The sequence below is a fragment of the Narcine bancroftii genome, chromosome 5 (assembly GCF_036971445.1).
Source record: "Narcine bancroftii isolate sNarBan1 chromosome 5, sNarBan1.hap1, whole genome shotgun sequence".
In the NCBI taxonomy this organism is placed as follows: Eukaryota; Metazoa; Chordata; class Chondrichthyes; order Torpediniformes; family Narcinidae; genus Narcine; species Narcine bancroftii.
Genome location: NC_091473.1, coordinates 145,598,520 through 145,620,440, shown reverse-complemented (window position 1 = coordinate 145,620,440; position 21,921 = coordinate 145,598,520). Strand labels below are relative to the sequence as shown.

The following is a 21,921-nucleotide window of genomic DNA, read 5'->3' as shown; positions in this document are numbered from 1 at the left end:
ATGGCAGAGGGTGTTTTTTTATTGTTGGGTATTCGTCTTCAGGTTTCTGTACCTCCTTCCTGTTGGTAGCAGGGCATGACCTAGGTGGTGGAGGTCCTTGAAGATCAAGGCTGCTTTCTTGAATTCCAGAATATTGGGAGAAGTTGCCTCTGTTTGAGGATGATGTGGTAGTTCACTTTTTTTTAATGAATTGCTCAGCAAATAAATGGGCTTTGTGCAACCACACATCTAAGCCCACCTCCATAGCCCCACCTCCAGTTTAATGGCTGATAGTGATGTGGTATGAACAAATACAAGGAGATTCCCTCTAGTCCAGGGGTCGGCAAAGTGGTCTCCATTGACCGCTGGGGGTCGACGGGACTATCCATAGGGTCGATAAATATCTAGGCTCTAGAGAAACGTATTAATGATGATATTTATTTCACATGCTTGGTGGTCAGTGAGAGATCAAGGATTCCATGAAGAGATCGACGGTTTAAAAAGTTTGTCGGCCCCTGCTCCAGTCATTCAGAATTGCAATGGAAAATATTCCTACTGTGTATGATGCTATACTTAGCAAACAGTCCCGCAGTGATTTTGCTGAAAATTTCATTTGTCCCTTCCTCAATATTTTTTGAAATAACTGGCAAGTACTTGGTACAGCCATTTTGCTAATTATCAGTTTTGTGTGTGATGGAGCTATTCACCCATGAGTCAGATTATCAATTCAAACAGAAGCCTGGATCAGTCAGGAAATTGTAGGATTCTGGTGTACTGGTTTTATGTTTAACAGCTTTTCATTCAAAGAAAAGGAGCATTTATTGACCGTAAGCCATTGAATTGGAGATGAGTTGAGATGTAGGACAGCAAATCAAGTCCATGCACTTGCTAAGCAATCTATTTAAAAAGCAAAGGCAGTAAACTGCAACAACCTTCCTTAAAAGTATGTAATTCTCCCCCCCCCACTGAAAAAAAAGTAAAGGATTGTATGATCAAATGTACATAAAATCAGTGTGGTTGACTTACATCATTGCAGGCACTGGACATGATTGACAGGGGAATGATCCAATCATCGTTTTTGGCTGACTAAAGCATGCTCTTTTCACATGTTGCCTGACTAGCTTGAGTTTCTCTAGCAATTGCTTGAGCAATTTCGGACATGCAACTCAGAAGATTTAGTGTTATCTAATGGATTATCTGGGAGTGATGTAATGACAGGCGCCTGTATTGCAGGCAGTCTTTTTGAGATAACTTGTTAAACCAAATCCAGTTTGCATTATGGATTTCAAATGTTGCATGGCACTATTGTGAAGGAGACCGGGGTACTATCTCCAATGCCATAGTCAAAATATCACCTAGACATTGCTCTTTCTAAAATTGGCTGCGATATTATGCACTGAAATGTTGCCATTTGTCATCAGACCTTGGTCTCGTTTTCCAACTAGAATCCAATCCGTCAGTCCATCAGCAGGTGAAAGACTTCTTGCAAATCAGTTACCTGATGATGAGGTTATTGGCTTCCAGGTTTAAGGAGACTGCGCTTCGCAGAGGATGGGTACCAGATGGGGTTGTGTCAGGACTGAGATAGCCTGATGACTTGCTGCAACAGCTTTCTGGAGAAGCATTTTCGGTAACTCCTGCCTTCTGCCCACCATGATGATGGATTAGCTTGGAGATAAAAGTCTGCAAATAGACAATATCTGGTCCAGCAGAGTGATGCAAGAGGACCATTGCCTTGATGCTGGAAAGAGTGCACTAATCCTCTCCTTTATTGTATAGGATATGCCAGGGATAGTTGGTGGTAACCCTCCAGACTCTGTGGTGTTCGTCTGTCACGCTCCCTGGGGTATTAATGGCCTTGTGGATCTGGATCGCTTCATCTTTCTGTAGATGGCAATCCGTGAAAATGTAGCAGAGCAGATTCCTGGGGAAAAACAATTGCTATTGAATCTTGTGTGGAAGAATCTCTTGAATAAAAACCCTAGGCTTCAGCAAATTGGTTTCATGAAGTCCAGTGGAGATGGAACTGTATTCTGTGTATGCAGGTGGCATAGCCATGGGCATAATGAAGATCAATAAATATTGTCGGAGACTCATGAGATGAAGATTAAAGAGCCAATCCATCATTCAATTGTGGATGTAAATGGGGAAGTGGTCATTAACAAAGACAAACCCAGAAGATGGAGTCCCTGATGGAGCAATAACAGTCTTTGGATAACAATAATTCTGTCTCCTCATCCTTTCAAAGAACGCCGACAGTCACCCAATTGTGAAGAAGCCATAGGATCTTGATAGCTTAGAGTGGGTCTGTTAATTTACTGATTTTTTTTCCACACTGTAATTTGTGGATATGCAGCTATCCATTCTATTATAAAATATTTCTCTGCAATATTGGGTTTCAGAGCTATTTTTCACCATTGTGAAACGGAACAGTTATGCCTTTGGCTGCCTCTTGTATGAGCTCTAGAATTCACTCAGCTTATCCTCCCAAATAATTCTCAAGTTCTACACAATGATTCTTGAAAAACTTTCAGCAGGCCTAATGAATTTTGTTGTGACAGATTAGAAATTGTCTTATCGGATGTCATCTGTGTCCTCAGCCCATTGTTGAATGACTCACCACCTGGCCCTCCCTCCCTCAGCTTCTGCTAGTCTACAAGCAGAAGCAACACAGCCTAATAATCTGACTTGCCGGCCGGTGTGTGGGATGGAACAATTGTTTATGGTTGTGTCGCAGTGGTCAAGGATGTTGAGATAAAAGCACAAGGCTGGAGAAACTCAGCCGGTCAAACAGTGTCCTTTATATTGCAAAGATAAAGACGCAGAACCCAAGTTTTGGTCTTGAGCCCTTCATCGAGGAATGGAAAAATGTCGGCAGACATTCAAATAAAAAGGTAAAGAGGGAGGCGTGGGGGGAGAAACATGGTTGCAGAAATAGGAGGTAATAGGTGAAGAAGGGAGGGAGGATACAGCAGCAAGCAAGGGGAGAAGCGTTCTATGGATGGGCTAGGTGAATAGAGAGGGAAGGGGGAGGAGAGCTGAGGGAAAGAAGACAAGGGAAAAGGAAAGGGAGGGGGAAAAGGAAAGCAGATTAGCAGAAACCAGAAAAGTCTATGTTAATGCCAGGCAGAACATCAGGTGTAGTTCCTCCAATTTGCAGGTGGTCTTGGTGGGATAGTGCATGAGGCCACAGACAGACAAGATATCTGGCAGAACCAGACCGATGGATGTAACCTGATCTTGAAGATAAAGATGGGTTGAAGTTTCCAGTTATGAATGCAATCTGTGGATACTTTGTTTTGAGGGTGTTGGAAGTGAATATAGTCTTGTGCTAATGTCACGTTCATCTGGGGTGATCTCGGAACCGAAACCGAAGATATGGCTTTAATCTTCTCATGATAAAGGATTTGTTTGGCTCTTCGAATGAATGACCTTTCCATGACCTGTGCCACCTATAAATGGTTACTATCCAGTTTCACTGCATTTTTAATGTATTATGTTTCTTCAGTTCATCAGGGGAGAGGCAGGGTCACTTATTTCAACTATAGAAATTTTGATGGTTGAAATGTATTTTTGATTGCTCAGATTTCTTACAAATCTTACCAAGCTGCAGTTTAAATTCCATGTCTAGCTTTTTGGAATAAATGTTTCTCTGAGAATTAAAGATGGTGAAACATTCAGCATTCTGGTTAGTCCAGCACTGCACTTCCAAGTCTTCACCCTCAACACTATCCGTCAAATCAGGCTGTTGTCCTTTCTCTACCTTTTCCCCCTTCTGCCCAATTATAGACATTTCCTTCAGAGATACATCAAAACTGCAGGCACCAAGAGATTTCTTTAGGCAGATATCCCCTCAAACCGTGCATCTTGGCACCTCACAGTTCGGCGGGCAGCAACCTCCTTTGAAGAAGACTGCAGAGCCCACCTCACTGACAAAAGACAAAGGAGGAAAAACCCAACACCCAACCCCAACCCACCAATTTTCCCCTGCAGCCGCTGCAACCGTGTCTGCCTGTCCCGCATCGAACTTGTCAGCCACAAACGAGCCTGCAGCTGACGTGGACATTTACCCCTCCATAAATCTTCGTCCGCGAAGCCAAGCCAAAGAGAAGAAAGAAGAGACGTCAAAACTGCAGACAAAGAATTGCTGGAGGAGCTCAGCAGGTCAGACTGCATCCATGAGTAAAAATGGTCAGTTTCAGGTTTGAACCCTATATTAAGCCTGAATATGTGCGACAACATGTATAATGGGGAAAGAAGCTGGAGGAAGGGCCCAGAGGTAAATGAGATGTGGAAGGTAGAGGGAGAAACCATGGTGGGGGGCAGTTAGATAGGGAAAAAAATGTACAGGAGTAGGTAAAGAAGAGATGGACTCAGATGGGGCTCGCAATGACCAGAGAGAAACCAATGTTCATGTTGTTTCGTTTAAGGCTGATCAGTGTAGCCACTGAAAACACAGTGGTGGCTGATGAACGTGAAATAATGACACACACAGTTGCAGGTAAATCAGAACTCAAGTCACACGTGTATTCTTTTAAAACACTGAACCACGTTGTGAAGTTATGATGTTCCTTGCTGGTTCGCTAGACTTCTGGGAGTTGTAGTTTATCTATAGTGACGCTACACAGTCTTCCCTCCCCACACCCCCCAAAACCGGTACTCTCACCTCCTAATTTTTTGGGAGGTGGGCCCTTGCGTCGGACAGCTGGCTGTTGAATGGGGGCAGTTTTGTCAACATGGGCAGGTTTGAACCTGTCAATTGTGAATGACAGAGGCTGCCCAGCAACGTCCAAGATGCGTGTTGACCTCGTTTATCTTATCACCCTGGGATAGGTAAGGGCTGTCCATGTGTTCCTCTACATACGAACATTGTATTCACAGTCCTTCAGTTCATGTAGTACAAAAGAAACATGTTTGCCATGTGGTGATGGTGGTACAGGGGATAATTTGCCTTTGGTATCCCTTAGTCTGCTCAGCAGCTCTTTGAGATCTTCATCTTTACTGGATCCATGTGGAACGAATTCCCCTGGGACCACCAAAGGCGCCGTATACATGCTCCACAGACAGATTGTGAAGATCCTCTTTTGGAGTTGCCCTAATGCTCAACAACACCCATGGTGAGTCGTCTGCCCAGTTGGGACCATCCAAACAGGCCATTAATGCTGATTTAAGGTGACAAAGAAATCATTCAACATCCTGTTGGACTGCAGGTGTAAGCGCTGTATGATGAAGCCTCGAGCCGACCAGCCGAGATAAGGCCATCCATAATGAAGATATAAATTGAGATCCTCTGTCAGAAGTGATGTGCGTCGGTAGTCTGATGCGAACCACCCAGAAATTAAGGAATGCTCGTACACAAGAGTCCGTAGAAGCAGCCACCATCTTTATTTCCCTGGAAGTAAAGATTCCATCCATCCTATTGCCTGCATATTAGCACATGGGAAAAAAAAGGAATCCACAGTCACTGTGGATTGCAGTCTGAAAAGCTCATCTCAAAATGCAGAAATAAAACAGGTTGAAGCAATCCACTTTCTCGATACAATTGTCTGAGTGGGGCAGGGGGGGAATGCAACCTGGCCTGGGCTCTTGGAGTTTTGTGGTGAAAAGGGAAAAAAAATACCAAGCAATGGAGAATTTACAGGTAATGTAAAATGTTAGACATCTTGTGCAAGGACCATAAGGTTAGCATGCAGGGTAAGCAATTGATTGGCAAGTGAAATGACATGTTTGCCTGGTGGGCCAAAGCTTAGAAGTAGAATATTCCAGTTGTATAGGTTTATGGTGTAGCCACACCAAGAATACAGTGTACAGTATTGGTTCCCTTATTGAAAATATATAGCACTAGAAGTATGGAGCAAGAGGGTCTTCCTGTCACAAATGTGAGAAGAAGTGATTTAATGCCAAATACAAGCTAAGAAAGCATGACATAGTCAGTGTTAAGATATTTCCACTAGTTGGAAAGCCTGGAATCAGGGAACCGTAATTACAAGATATGGTGGCAGTCAAAGTTTCAGATCAATGACATTGAAACAGATGGACAAGGTGATAAAGAAGTCATTTTGGTGTGTTTGCCTTTATTGGGCGGATTAGAGTGAGTACAAAAGTCAGAACCTTGTGATTCAGCTGGACGAGACATCGATGAGACCACGCTTTGAGCACTGTGTGCAATTCTGGGTGTCTAACAGTATCGTGTTATATGGCGAGCTCTCCACTGGCCACCGTGACAGAGGTGCACCAAAGAAGAGGTATAAGGACTGCCTAAAGAAATCTCTTGGTGCCTGCCACATTGACCACCGCCAGTGGGCTGATATCGCCTCAAACCGTGCATCTTGGCGCCTCACAGTTCGGCGGGCAGCAACCTCCTTTGAAGAAGACCGCAGAGCCCACCTCACTGACAAAAGACAAAGGAGGAAAAACCCAACACCCAACCCCAACCAACCAATTTTCCCTGTGCAACCGCTGCAACCATGTCTGCCTGTCCTGCATTGGACTTGACAGCCACAAACGAGCCTGCAGCAGACGTGGACATTACCCTTCCATAAATCTTCGTCCGCGAAGCCAAGCCAAAGAAGGAAAAGCAGTAAGAAGGTCTTGACAAGCTTGGAAAGGGTGCAGAGGAGCTTCATCAGGACGTTGCTGCAATTGGAGAACTTGGAGGGAGAGGAAAGGTATACTCAGAATATTCCCTATAGCATAGGCTGAGGGCTATAAAAGAGGTTTATAAAATTATGAGTGGCATGGATAAAGTAAATGCTCAGTCCCCCCCACCCCCCACCACCCCCCCCCCCCACTACCATCAAGGGCAGATGATTCGTAAACAAGAGGACAGAGAGGGGAGAGATTTACGAGCCACCAAGGAACAACATTTCATTCAGAGGGTGGTCTCTCTCTGGAATGAGATCCCAGAGGAAACTGTAGAATTAAACAACTTAGGCATTCAGAACACATTTGAACTGGATGTGGTCTATATGCAGGCAATGGGATAAGCCCAGAATGCCAACTTAGTCTAGGGCCTGTACCATGCTGTGCGAGTCTTTTCGAATGGTGGGAGAAAACCGGAGCCCCTGGAGGAATCCCACGCAGACACAGGGAGAACATACAAACTTCTCGCAGACAGTGCAGGATTTGAGCCCCTGTTCCGATCGCTGGTGCTGTAACAGCTTTGAGCTAACTGTTACGCTAACCATGTCTCAAATGCAATGGGGATATTCCATTTCATCTTTGATTTATGGCATTCCATTGTTCTTTTCAAGTTATTTTCCTCAAGATTCGCAACTCTTGTAATGCCACGTGAATAGCTTGAAATGCTAAGATTTCAGTAGATTAAATATCAGTCACGCATTCAAATTATATACTCTCCAGAAAATAGAGTGGAATAGAAATGGGCTCTTTATTTATTTATTTATTTTTCACACTGTGAATCATATAGAAATGGGTTCTTAATAATCTACTCATCTTTTAAAATCCATAGAGAATTCAAGATGAAGCCTGGGCATACTTGTATCCTTCATTTGCCTTGGTTTTAACTTCATAACCTGTGTGTCACAGGTTATGAACACGTGAGTTAATAGACAGCATTTGAACAGGTGTGACTTTCTTAAAAGTCGAAGCTTTTTCTTCACTAACTTTCACTTAAATATTCACACCAGTACTTTTTCATTGGTATCACTGGAACTTGGTACAATAATTTAATTTCAAAAGAAATTATTTCTTTAGGGTTTTGAACTGCGTAAGTGTTAATCACCATATGTATTCCACTCTCTGACTCCCTCGGTGGTCTTAACTGAATTTTTTAAATCTTCACTTTCCACTTAAAATTAATCCAGGACAAAACTTGATTGATATCATTGTTTCTGTTTTTGAGATGGGTAATATAAATGCTGATAAAATAATTTATTGGGTTTATTTAGATAGTTAATGTTCCAGTTATAAAGTTTTCGTCACATGATGACTTGTTGCTAATGGGACTTGGATGAAATGGATTTTATTGTGGAATAATTTAATGTGAAAATTTTTTGATCTGATCAATTTCCTTTTGATACTTTAAACAGTTTGGCATACAGAAAGATTAAAGGAACCACTGTGTATAAATGTTGATCATTGTCTAGTCCAAGACAATGGTTTCTGCAACCTTCCCACTTTTAGAAGGCCAATGCTTGCAGGCACATAGGGATAACACCATCTGCAGGTTCCCTGTCTGAGTTGCACACCACCCTGACTGGGAGGTATAGCACCACTCCTTAATCATTGCTGGTTCTAAATCCTCTTCCGCAGTGCGATGGGAGTACCTATACTAGAAGGGATGCAGAGATTCAAGGAGGCTTGTCTCCATTAAAGATGGGCTATCAATCAATTTCACCACAGGTGCCCTGATTCCAAAACAAATATAATTTTTAAAACTGGCAAATCTCAAACTATATGTGCAAATGAATTAGTCAGTTTATGTAGGAATGCTTCCTGCTGTTACAAAGCAAACATCAGGGGTCAGTGGTTTGTGGAGTTCGTTTTATCATATGTAGGCCTTGGCATGAAAAGCAAGTTAAATATTTCAAAGCAAAGGCTTTTTATGCTTGTGGTTTGTAGGAGGTGGGCAGGTTGAGAGGATGCTTGTGGTGGAATGTAAACATCTGGAGAGATAAGACCATAAGACAGAGAACCAGAAATAGGCTATTCAGCCCATCGAGTCTGTCTTGTCATTTAATCATGAGCTGACAATTGTTTTTCCCATTCAACCCCACTGCTTGGCCTCCCCATAACCTTTGGTGCCTTGGCTAATCAAGAACCTATCACATAACCTTTGGTGCCTTGGCTAATCAAGAACCTATCAATCTCTACCTTAAATATACCCAATGACTTGGGCTCCACAATCGCCCGTGGCAACAATTTCCACAGATTTATGGCCCTCTGGCTGAAGAAATTCCTCTGCATCTCTGTTCTAAGTGGACTCCTTTCAAACCTGCAGTTGTGTCCCCTTGTTCTTTCTTTCTTTGGCTTGGCTTCGCGGACGAAGATTTATGGAGGGGGTAAAAAGTCCACGTCAGCTGCAGACTCGTTTGTGGCTGACAAGTCCGATGCGGGACAGGCAGACACGATTGCAGCGGTTGCAGGGGAAAATTGGTTGGTTGGGGATGGGTGTTGGGTTTTTCCTCCTTTGCCTTTTGTCAGTGAGGTGGGCTCTGCGGTCTTCTTCAAAGGAGGTTGCTGCCCGCCAAACTGTGAGGCGCCAAGATGCACGGTTTGAGGCGTTATCAGCCCACTGGCGGTGGTCAATGTGGCAGGCACCAAGAGATTTCTTTAGGCAGTCCTTGTACCTTTTCTTTGGTGCACCTCTGTCACGGTGGCCAGTGGAGAGCTCGCCATATAACACGATCTTGGGAAGGCGATGGTCCTCCATTCTGGAGACGTGACCCATCCAGCGCAGCTGGATCTTCAGCAGCGTGGACTCGATGCTGTCGACCTCTGCCATCTCGAGTACTTCGACGTTAGGGATGTAAGCGCTCCAATGGATGTTGAGGATGGAGCGGAGACAACGCTGGTGGAAGCGTTCTAGGAGCCGTAGGTGGTGCCGGTAGAGGACCCATGATTCGGAGCCGAACAGGAGTGTGGGTATGACAACGGCTCTGTATACGCTTATCTTTGTGAGGTTTTTCAGTTGGTTGTTTTTCCAGACTCTTTTGTGTAGTCTTCCAAAGGCGCTATTTGCCTTGGCGAGTCTGTTGTCTATCTCATTGTCGATCCTTGCATCTGATGAAATGGTGGGAAACAACCTGATTAGTGACTTTGCAAACGACACCAAAATTCCTGATATCGCAAGCAATACCCAGTGGCTTTGGGTACTGGGGCCGATTATTCCTGAGGAGAAATGTTGGCGCTCGGTCATTTGTGCAAGCACACCTTGGTGACCGTACATCCATGCTACCTGGTTTCTCACCATTTAAAAAAAAACTTTTCTGTTTTATCCCACTTAAAAAGAGGCTTGTTTACTTTGTCGTGTAGCTGTTCATTCCATGTGGCATGACTATGCAATTGTGGTACCATAGGGTTAAAATTTAAAAAATGATGAGACTGCAATTAAATACCTGGTCAATATAAAGCATAAACTTGTGGCCTTATATAATTTGTCCTTCGTGTCCTATGATTTTGAGATTTCTTTATAGGAGCATAATGAATCAAAATGCTTGTCTTTGAATATTTTAAAAGCTGTAATGTGTAGTGATCAATTATACAGGTTTTATTTCAATCAGCTGTTATTGAAAGTGATTTGAACAGTGCCATGATTTTAAAGAGCATTTTCAAAGTCAAATATTAATACATTCAGCTTTGTCACTTGTCATACAGATACGTGGTTTCCACAGGGAACAACTGTACTTTGATCTTTTAGCCCATCCCAAATTGTTCCTATCTATCACTGCCACCTCTGTGCCAGGCTAGTAATGAGCAGTTCTTCACCCTGGACTTAAAAGAGTTTAAAATGATCACTATAGAAGTGATTAAGCCTTGCAAGGACCATCTGTAGTTATATTTGCTTCTTGCCAGTTTAACTGGATATTGATTAAAATTAAACATAACCATTCTGTTTTCCCAAAATCTTGGTGACAATTCTGATTACCTTCTTGATTTGAGAAGCATGACAGGTGCATCAAAACTGATGGATATACTTCCTGTGGACGGTACGTCCTCTTAATGCTTTATCACATTTTTAAAAACATTACCAGTAAGAAATTGTAAAGAAAGTTTTGCTTGCATCTCCCATCAAAGCTCAATTGCATTTTCCTATAAAAGATTATTTTGATTTGAACATGATGGGAACACCATTTTGATAAGAGTTAAACTCTGTGAAGAAATGGAGTTAAATAATGTGGAGCCCAGAACACAAAGCACTTTTTCTTCCATCCTCTTTCTCCCCTCTTCCCCCATCCTTTGATTCTCCTCCTCCCCCCCCCCCCCCCCCACCAACATGACCAGCCCTTTTGTTATCATGCAGCTAACCGAATTAGTTCCTTTCCTCTTGTGGTCTAATTTACCACTCTTCCAGCATCTTTTCCAATTTAGCATTCATGCCATATTGTAGTCGAGCAACGGTCCCATGGATTTGGTCTAAGATCACAAGCCCCACGCATTGATTTGCTCAGTTGGTGAGAAATTATGATCCTGTGGCAGACAGTCAAGATCTGCTTCCTGAAACTGCTACCAAACTGTTAGAGAGCTATTATACCAACTGAGGAGTCACTGAATGGAATTCTCCTTTGAAGTCTCCATGACAGAGAAATTTTCCAAGTACCTGTTGTAATTATGGGTGTTTTTTTTTTGTGCACCGTCCTCCAGTGGCCAGATTCGGTATTTTAAGCATTACTCAGACGGCACACCTCAGTCATTTTCATTTTAAGGGTTGCAACAAAGGGGCTGTTTGTGATATCTAGTTCAAGCTCAGCCAGTTCACACACTTCTCTAGAAAGTAGTCACACTTCAACAGGGGGAGATTATTTTTTCCCTTCTCTGAAGACAATAAAGTTATATTAATCCATTAGGACCTTCGATGAATTAGCTCACTGTAAATTAAGTACTAAGTTAAGTCGAAGTTTATTCTGATCTGACGGTACATGTATAACCTGACAAAGTAGCCTTATCATTTACATATGGATCGTCATTTTCAGGTGATCTGTTTCATAATGCCAATATCAAGTGGTATTTTACTGACAAATTCCATTATGTTAAATTACCTGACCAGGGTGGATATCAGACCCTTGATTTCCATCTACCAGTTACAGTGAGAGAACATGAATTTTTAAAAACTGATGGTGCTACCGGAGCTTGTGCAGACCGCGGAGAGCGGGGAGCGGGGAGCGGAGGCACCACGCTGTTCTGAATGGTTCAACAACCCGGTCCTAATGCTGACAGCTCCCTTTCGGCTTTAAATTGCTTGTTAAAGGAGCTAACACTGATTTATTTTAAAATCCTGCAACCACGGGGTCTGAGCCTAAGATGACAGCACCTCTGTTAGGCAGCAGAACAGCGCAGGGCACCAGAACCAGGGAGAAATACCGCCCACCCCCCCCCCCCCCCACATTGAGAAGGAGAATTAGGGGAGATGACCCAACAGGATGGCGACCAAGGTACAGACCAGAAAGGGGCTCTGCGGCTGAGGGACCCACCCAGGTGGCGGGCTGCTGGAGACTGGCTCGTGGGAGCCAGGTATCAGAGCCAGGATTCAAGAGAGTGCTGAGGGCAAGAAGGGACTCGGCTGCTGAAGGTTTGTATCTGGAGCTCAGATTGCCACTGGATCAAACAGGAGACTGGCCGCAGAGGCTGCGGGAGCACTGGAGTCGAATCCATGGACACTCAATGACCCTGAAGGGACTCTATTTTACTTATGGAGAGTGGACATCACTAATGATGCCTCTCTGTCAGCTTTATGGCAGGCAGAAGGAAATTTTGTATAATATCACATGACAACAAAGGAATCTTGAATTGTTAGTTATAGAAATGAATGAGTGTAATATTAGCTGTGATCTCAATCCTGACTAATTTCAAGAATACATATTGACTGTCGCACTGGGGTTACCTTCCATTATCTCAAAAGAATTTTGCACCTACTGAGAACAATTTTGTTTGTTTTCAGTCTTTTATCGGAAAATCTATACTCATGGCAATCTCTCTAAACTCCATTGAAGTGTCAGCTTTTTATGCTTTGATTTCTGGTGATAAGATCACACACTGAGTCACAACTGATGCAGGCCAAACACTGACCAAACTTCCATATCCTTTTGTTGTTGTCAAGCGCTGGGCAGTTTTCTAGAATCATGTGCCAGTTTTCATTTTAAGACTATCTGTTCAGGACAACCAAGTAAATTAAAACCTGCTGAGATACGACTACCCATTGCAGGACCATATTGAAGACGAGTATTGCTGCTTCCAGCTCCTGTAATTTAGCCTGTCACAAAACCCGTTGTCACTGAGTAGCAGTAATACCCGACGTGCATACCTCAACACTTGGACTGCATATCGCAGGCACCTTTAGGTTCTGTAAACATGCCTCAGGAAAATCCTCCAAATCGACTGGGAGCTGAAAATTCTCTTCCAGACCAACGTGCCCTTCACTGAAACCTGAATTACACATCATGGGCTCTGTTGATGTGGCAGATGTCAAACACCTGAAGTAGTCATTTTACCAAGTTCTATTTCTGGAAAAAGATTTACCTGGTGTCTAAAAAAAATGTTATTTAGAAATGCAGCCCAGTAACAGGCCCTTCTGGCTCATAAGTCGATGCTGCCCAATTACACCCAAATGACCTACAATCCTTCTATCTTTTGAAGGGTGGGAGGAAACCGGAGCACCAAGAGGAAACTCATACAGACACAGGGAGAATGTACAAATTCCTTACAGTCAGCGCCAGATTCGAACACCAGTCGCTATAGCGCTGTTACAGCGTTGCGCTAACCACTACGCGAACTGTGCCACCCTTGAAGACTGCATGTTAGAAACCTGAAATAAAAAATCTGCAAACTGGCAGCATCTGAATAATCAAAGGGTTAACTTTTCATATCACAGGCAAAACTGGCAAAGAGAACAAATGTGTTAGTTTGAAGTTGCAAAGAGGTAGGGAGGGATGGGCTGAGCAATGAGAATATATCTGATGGGGTGAAGCAAGGATAAACAGTTGAAGCCATCTGATTGATAGGTTAATGAGGTAGAACGCAAAGGAATGTGTAATCACGGTGACTTGCTTGTCAGCACTACTGAAAATACTCTGCCAGTGTAAGGATTATAGGATGCAACTAAGCTCTGGGGAAAGTACATACCCACTGCTTCCTTAACCAGTCAAAGTGGAGTTGGAGCATCTGGAATAGTACTGTGAATCTCAAGTCCTTCAACTGTATTTAAGGCAGAGATTGATAGGTTCTTAATTAGCCAGGGCATCAAAGATTTTAGTGAGAAGGCCAGGCAGTGGGACTGAGTGGGAAAATGGATCCGCTCATGATTGAATGGTGGGGCAGACTCGATGGGTTGAATGGCTTATTTCTGCTCCTATGTTTTAACTAGATTTTCCCAGCTGCTCAGTATCAAGAGTAGAAGCACACCCCACCTGCTTGTCCTATCAGTATGTTCCTGTCCTAAATGTGGAGTTTGCACTCCCCACATTGGCCTCAACAGAAACCTCCGAGCCACAAAACTGGAGAGGGAACAAATCGTCATCTTAAAAGTGGAGTCCATGAAGTTCCAGCCAAGGTGCTGCAACGCTGCATTGTCTATTTTTGTAGCAATTGTGGTTAAAAACATGATTGTGAAGTTCGTGGATTGGGATGAATCAAATGGAAGGAGTGATGGAATGACCATCTTTAATTTCTAATTGCCTCTTTGCATGTTTTCTGTTGGCTTGGTTTCAGATATGAATGCGATAGAACAGTAGTTAGCCTAATCAGCAAACATGACAAGTCACATTACAGAGAGGAGATTGAAAGACTCCTAAAATCGTGTGAGACAACAACCTGAGTTTCAAAGGAGATGATTGTGAACTTCAGGAGGACTATGGTCAACCATCCTCCACTCCACATTAACAGTTCCATCTTGGAGAGCACCAAGTTCCTTGGCCTACCCTACACCCATAACACCTCATGAGTCAGAAAGGCACGCAGCGCCATCACTTTCTAAGGGGGCTGAGGAGGGCAAGGCTACTGGCCCCCATCTTTGGAACCTTTTACAGGAGCCCAGTTGAGAGTGTCCTATCCAGCTACATCATTGTGTGTTGTGAGAACAGCAAAGCATTAGACTGGAAGTCTAGAGGATGGTTAAAGAGGATCACTGATCTGCCTTTCCTCAATGGACGCCATTTACTGGGAGCATTGTTAATTAGGGCCCGTTCTCTCCAGCCCACAGTATCTGATCCACCACCAACAGGAAGGTGGTAGAAGGGCAACAAAATCAGCACTGCTGGGCTGGGAAATAGCTTCTTCCCACAAGATATGAGATTGATGAACAGTATCCTGTAACCACATATTATCGTCCCAAGTATTTATATATTTATTTTTTGATTATTATGTACAGTGTATTGTGTGTTTTTGTGTGTGCACCATGGACTGTTTTGTCGGATTGTAGGTGTACAAAGATCGTATTATATGGCGAGCTCTCCACTGGCCACCGTGACAGAGGTGCACCAAAGAAAAGGTACAAGGACTGCCTAAAGAAATCTCTTGGTGCCTGCCACATTGACCACCGCCAGTGGGCTGATAACGCCTCAAACCGTGCATCTTGGCGCCTCACAGTTTGGCGGGCAGCAGCCTCCTTTGAAGAAGACCGCAGAGCCCACCTCACTGACAAAAGGCAAAGGAGGAAAAACCCAACACCCAACCCCAACCAACCAATTTTCCCTTGCAACCGCTGCAATCGTGTCTGCCTGTCCCGCATCGGACTGGTCAGCCACAAACGAGCCTGCAGCTGACGTGGACTTTTTACCCCCTCCATAAATCTTCGTCCGCGAAGCCAAGCCAAAGAAGAGGTGTACAATTGGATAGTAATGAACTTGAAACAGGGCAGATAATGATTTGGGGAGTTTTTTTTTAGCCGTATTTGCAGACGAATCTCTGACAAAGTTTGGAAGAAAATTAGCCACACTTCTCACCCTTTCTTAGGTATAGTATATATGCCCTTTGTTCTTTTATCTTGCAACTTGTAGATGGAGAAAATGTATATACTGGGGTGACACATCTGATTATTGTGAAGATAAATGAACATACGTGTGTTTGCATTTGAATCTTCCATGTTAGTGTGACCCAAATTGGCTTCAAAGGGTTTCCTTGAAGCAGTAGATTTTGTTTTGGTTTATTATTTTTTTTCTTTTTCTTCTTTGGCTTGGCTTCGCGGACGAAGATTTATGGAGGGGGTAAAATGTCCACGTCAGCCGCAGGCTCGTTTGTGGCTGACAAGTCCGATGCGGGACAGGCAGACACGGTTGCAGGGGAAAATTGGTTGGTTGGGGTTGGGTGTTGGATTTTCCCTCCTTTGTCTTTTGTCAGTGAGGTGGGCTCTGCAGTGGAAGTGGTTGGTCATGTACTGACAATGTATATTAAATAGGAACTTAATGTTCGGGTCAGATTTAAGATGATTGTCAAAGGAGTTGGCCAATCATCTTAAATCTGATCCCAACATTGAAATTATTTTTTTTTACTCTGCATTTGCTGAATGGATGTGTAAAAAATATGAAATCCAAAACTCTCAAAAGATTATAGTTCGATGGCCAATTACAACAGAACTACTTTGATTCTTTGGTCAAACTAAGATGTAGAATTTTAATTTTGACATGAGGTAATAATGTCCAGTTATTTGCTTATTTGATTGTATCAACTACATATCCAAGAAAATGCAAGATTTCTTTAATTAATGATGATAATAAAATTAAAAAGATCTCATTCTAAATCCAGCACCTTCCAAGTCTTCTGCTTAATATTATTGTGGGAGCTTTCATATTGCACGTCTGGACAATTCTGCTGTTGTTGAATTCAGTGCAGAGTTTGTATATTACAAAAAAAAAGTTGCATCTCCCAAGCAGTTCTGTAGTTCAACTAAATGGAAGAATATTTCAACTTTATACCAACTCAAAGCAATATCCAGGAAGTCTTAATTTCTCATAACCACAGAGTCCTCGAGTGTGGCCTACTGAGTAGTCAGATCCTTCCAGAATCCTTCTCAAAACTGAGGAAATGTTGGACTTGTTTGCAGTTTGGTAGCTGACTGCTAAACTACCCCCGTTTACTTTATAAAGAGTAATGAGTAGTTGATATTTAAAACGTACGAAGTCACGATGTGCATCAGATCTTATTCTATATCTTTCAAATTTCACTTGTTCACATGGTTCCTATGCGCTCTGCTTTTATTTCGATAAATGTACTTTTGTGTTTGATTCTTCTAAATTTGTATTATTTTCTTAGAGCTTTCAACATATTTTGCTCCAATATATTAATTTTTTTAACAGGAGGATCAATGCTTCAGTCTTATTGCTAATTGTCTAAATATTTTAACATGACCTGTTTAGATTATCATTTAAAGTTTGGGGGGGGGGGGGGTGGGAAATTGAAGTGAATATACTTATAAGACAGTTCTGGTTTGTACCAACATAGAGATTTCTGAACTCTGCATGGGTCAAAACACTTCAAATTATTTTGTACAATTGTGGATTCAAATTGGTCTGTTTCTGCTGAATCTGCCCTGAAAGTATTCTGTAAAAGTCTTGTGTTTGGTGTTGTGGAAATTACCTTATTTTTCCACCTATTTGTGTAGGTGTGTTTTCTTTTTCCTGTAATGTGTTCTGTGCGGGGATGGAAAAAGCTGTTAGCCTGAGAATTAACCTGGTTGAGTCGCTTTAATTAAATAGAATTCTTGGGACATTTGGGGAGAGAGCTATAAATTTGAAACTCAACCACAAGTTGCATTACAATTTACTTGGATGTTGGCCAAATGTTCCCTTCATTATTAATATTTGAGCATGTTCAGGTCAAAGGCTTCTCTGGCTTGTGTTTCACATCCTTGAAGTTGCAGCCTGAGAACATACAACATGTAAGACATTTTCAAGAAAGAATTTATCTTCAGCAAAGCGGGCCTCTGATCCTCTTTGAAACAAACTGCAGGGCTCGCCCCTTGCCACAGCCTTAGCTGTTGGTTGAGCACACATTCATTGAATTAGCTACCTTACCAAAAAATTGTATTTGTTCCAATCTTTGGACAGCGTACTAGCCAATGGCAGATTAACTACTAACTGAGCCTCTAGGCTGAGCTTTAGTAAGGCTTCCCTGACCTTGCCTTCTGCACCACCCTTTGTTGAATAGAATAAAGTGACGTTAAGTTACGTTAAATAATTTAGGGTGCTCCAAAGGAGTGGATATCAGTTGATGGGACTATCCAAGTGGTCAAAAAATGCAAGGGAATCGATAAGCGGCAGGGGGGTGGGGGGGAGGGTCAATTGAACTTTTTGGGTCAAATTGTAGAGCCCAAGCTCTCTGCTCCTGCCGGGAGCCCGACATCCCCGCTCCTGCTGGTGGGAACCTGACGTCCCCACCCTCCCTTCCGGACCCTAGGCTTAGGCCTACTCAACTTAATGATTAATCCGCCACTGGTGCTAACACTTCGCTAGAAGTGTTTAGGGGTTGTAGGTTAATTGGTGCATTTGGGAGGGGGGGGGGGGGTTGTTCAGGCTCGTGGGCTGGTGGGACCTGTTACCATGCTTGTATGTCTTTAAAAATGAAGCACTGAAACTGCCTTCGAAATAGAACTCCAATAGTTCTCCTGAGGTGCCCTTCGTTCCCAGGCTCTCGTGTTTTTCATTCCATGCAGTTGGGTATGGCCAGTATTACTAATTCGAGTGGAAAAATGTTAAGTTGTATTTCAATTTTGGGCGTGTCAATTTGTATTGTATGTTCTATTTGTAATTCATCCTTTCCTACTGTGGTTAAATTCAAACTTTTTTCTCTCCTTTTCTTCTCGTCATCTCATCCCTTTGCTTACTTGGGGGTGATTGTCCCTGAAAATCCTTGATGAAATGTAGAGACCTTTGGTATGCGCGTTATTTCATAAGAAGGCCCAAAGTCACAGAAGGTCCATTTTTCTGTATTTCGAGGGGAAAATTTCAAATTAAAATAGGTGAATTGAAGCAATGAACTGCAGATAGCTGAACAACAAAAATAAAATTGTGTTTTTTTTTCCTTTATTCCAGTCGATAAGAATTAATTACAAATTGGATCATTCATACAATATTTGCAAATAGTCTGTTTTGGAAAAAGTAAGGGTGTTATTAAGCTGAGGGTTAGAGCACTGGTCTTGTAAACCAGGGGTTGCGAGTTTGTTCCTCTCTGGGGCCTCATTTCTGTTGAGGGGCACTGAACAAAGAGGCAACTCTCTGTCTTCCTTATGGTAGACAAAAGTTAAAGAATTTCATGAATGTAACATTCTAAATGTAGTATTACGTGTCAATACCTTTTATTTGAATGTGTATATTTGTGTGTTTTGTATATTTAAAAAATTGAAATGATGCACATATTTATCTATGTGCATTCTAATGTTTGTGGTGGACTTTGTCACTTCCTTTCTAAATGTCTATCGAAAAATGTTTGTATATAAAAAAAAAAGGCCATTTCTTAATGATGATGAGTTTCTGGACTTCAAAGTTTACTGCAAATCACCAGGAAGTCAGATTGATTTCTGAATATTTTAAAGAACTAAAAAAAAATCAACCTTCTGTGACTATGAGCAGCTTTGGTTTGCGTTGTTTGACAGCTTTCGTGTGTCTTTTGCCTGTGGTCATCTTGCTTTTCCAATCCGTTGCTCTGTAGCTGTGTAACATGGAGGCTGCTTTCTTAGTTGTTGCTTGGGTTTCTTCACTTTTGTTTTCAGTTGTCTGTTGCGAACTGGTAGCGATAGCTGCAAGTTCTAATAATAAAAGTCTTCCACTGAAAGCTTTAAGTTTTTGCAATGGAAATGTTTAAAATATAAATCTATATCTTGTGTACAAGTAGTTTTACTTATTTGGCAATGCACAAAAAGTTTGATTTTAAATTTTTGCAGTGATTTACTACTTGTACACCTGATAATTCAACTTTTGTTTTTGTCTTCATGAACCATGCTTTTGACACTTCCAATGATGTTGTTTCTATCTTTGTTTTGTAGTGAAAGAGTTCTTAGCAAAAGCCAAAGAAGATTTCTTAAGGAAATGGGAAAGTCCGCCACAGGTATGTGTGCACAATTTTGTTTTGCTTTATTGCTGCAGAAAGATAACTTTTATAAACTTGCTGCATTTGCAGAAGTAAATAAGAAAGCACTTATAAGGCTCTTTCAGGTGGCCAGAATACCCAATGTAAAGCCGCAAATTTGCAGTTGATGAGGTACCCACCTGAATGCACTGAACGCGGCTCCAAGGCGCCGCCACCAACCCTCCTCTGGGAGGGATAATTGGCAGATTGCTGGGCTCCGCCGAGGCACTTGACTTTTATCAACCAGCGACCCAACTGCCTGACAGCCCCCCTTCCCACTGCCTGACAGCCCCCCTCCCCGCTGCCTGATGTACCACCGACCTCCCCTCCCCAGTAGGGGAGGGTCTGTCGGGCAGCGGGGAGGGGGGCTGTCAGGCAGCGGGGAGGGGGGCTGTCAGGCAGCGGGGAGGGGGGTTGTCGGGCAGCGGGGCGGGGGCGGCCAGCGGGAGACGTCAGGGCAGGGGCGGCTGGCGGGGGAATGTCGGGGCAGGGGCGGCTGGTGTGAGCTGTCACAGCCCGGCTGTCTGTTCCTGCACTGGGGCCATTCTCTGCTGCTCAAAATGCGGCATAGTAATGGCAGTCTTCCCTACCCATAAACCCCCACACAGCTGGAACTGTGTGGGTAAACACAGAGCAGTTCCACCTGCATGGAGGATTATGGGTAGGGTGGTGGTACACCACCAGCCTACTGCAGGGGGCAACCTCTGTACCTGCAGGAGTGTAAGGGGGACAGGACAACACCTGGCCGGCTGCCAATCAATCGGGCTGAATGGATCAAGCCCCACCCGGTCGGGTGTCAATCACCCTCCAGGATATAAGCCTGTGCCAGCCTCCCGAGGCCTCACACTGAGTTGCTGCAGCCACAGACAGCCTGGCTCTGTGGAAGTCTTTGTGGATTAAAGCCTGTTGTACAGTCTTTACCTTGTGTGAGTCTGATTCTGTCTAAAAGCGCACCACAGTAGGGAAGACAGCCATTGCTATGCCATATATTTATGACGAATGGTGCTGCGGCACCAGTCACCCTGCCTTTTAGCGCCTCAGCATATCAATAGGCCCTTTTAGGTGGACCGGGCAACGCTGTAGCAGCCTTTTAGTGCTGCCACCTGAAAGGTGAGTCTTCAGGTTGGGATCCGCTCCTGCAGCCACCCTCAAGGCGGAGGATGCACCTGAAAGCGGCTATAGCTACTCCAAATCAATTTCAGTAAGTGGAAGGTCAGCTTGTAGATCCACATGACACGGTTCTGAGCCATACCAAAATCCTAACAAGCTTTTGATCTCTCGGTGAAAATTTAGAAATGCAGCACAGTTACAGGCCATTCCAGCCCATACGTCCATGCTGCCCAAATAACCCATGTGACCAAACAGCCACTAAACATCTCTGTCCACTTACGGAATCAAAGTAATTAACTTTGATGGTTCTATTCTGATTCTGCCCACATGGACACAAAATGTCTGTACGTTTACTTCTGAAATAACACCTATTGTTTTCAGTATCTCAAAAACCATCATAAATCCTTTCATCATCAGACTCTTTGTAGTTTTTAAAATGTGTTTGTTGATGCTGAAGCCATGTGTGTCTGTAGAATTTAAATGAGCCCTGTCCACCCAAAACTAACTTCTTAAACCACATCTAGATAAAATATAGTTTTAACATTAAACTAAGGATTAATATTAACACAGATCTGTTACAGTCAGTCCAACTGCGCTGGGCAAGACATGTTGTCAGAATGCCCGACGGAAGACTGCCCAAGGGCATCTTGTACAGCCAACTATACAGTGGCACCTGAAAATTAGGAGATCAACCACTGCAGTACATAGGTGGCAAGCAGTGCCTGTCAAGGATTGGCCTGTACAGCCACTCCAGGACATGCATATCAAACCCCACAAACTGACTGAAAGGAACCATCTTCATCCTAAGGGATGGAAAGCCAGAAGAAGAAAAATTCAGATTTCAGTGTCCAGAATCTCTTGTGAATCTTCATTGTTCATTCAAGATCCATGTGCATTCAGTCTGAAGGTTTTGCCAAATAATCCTCATCGGTAGGTCAAAAGTTATTGGTACGGATTCTGAGAGAGTGGAATGATTTGCATTTGGGAAAAGCAAAGACTGATTCAGGAGCGTCAGCATGCTTTGCTAATTGTAAAGATGATGTGTCACAGAGGAAGCTGCATTGAACTGGAGAGGTCACGACCAGGAGGATTAACACG

The 21,921-nt window shown here is 43.2% G+C and overlaps 1 protein-coding gene across 3 annotated transcripts in view; it reads left to right on the top strand.

Moving 5' to 3' along the window:
• prkacba (protein kinase, cAMP-dependent, catalytic, beta a) overlaps positions 1-21,921 on the top strand; it is a 235,918-nt gene that overhangs the window by 176,805 nt on the left and 37,192 nt on the right. For all 3 annotated transcript variants that reach the window (XM_069939348.1, XM_069939349.1, XM_069939347.1), the window contains one exon: positions 19,631-19,692. In XM_069939348.1, the coding sequence (XP_069795449.1) occupies positions 19,631-19,692 (62 nt within the window). The remainder of the gene's footprint in view (positions 1-19,630; positions 19,693-21,921) is intronic.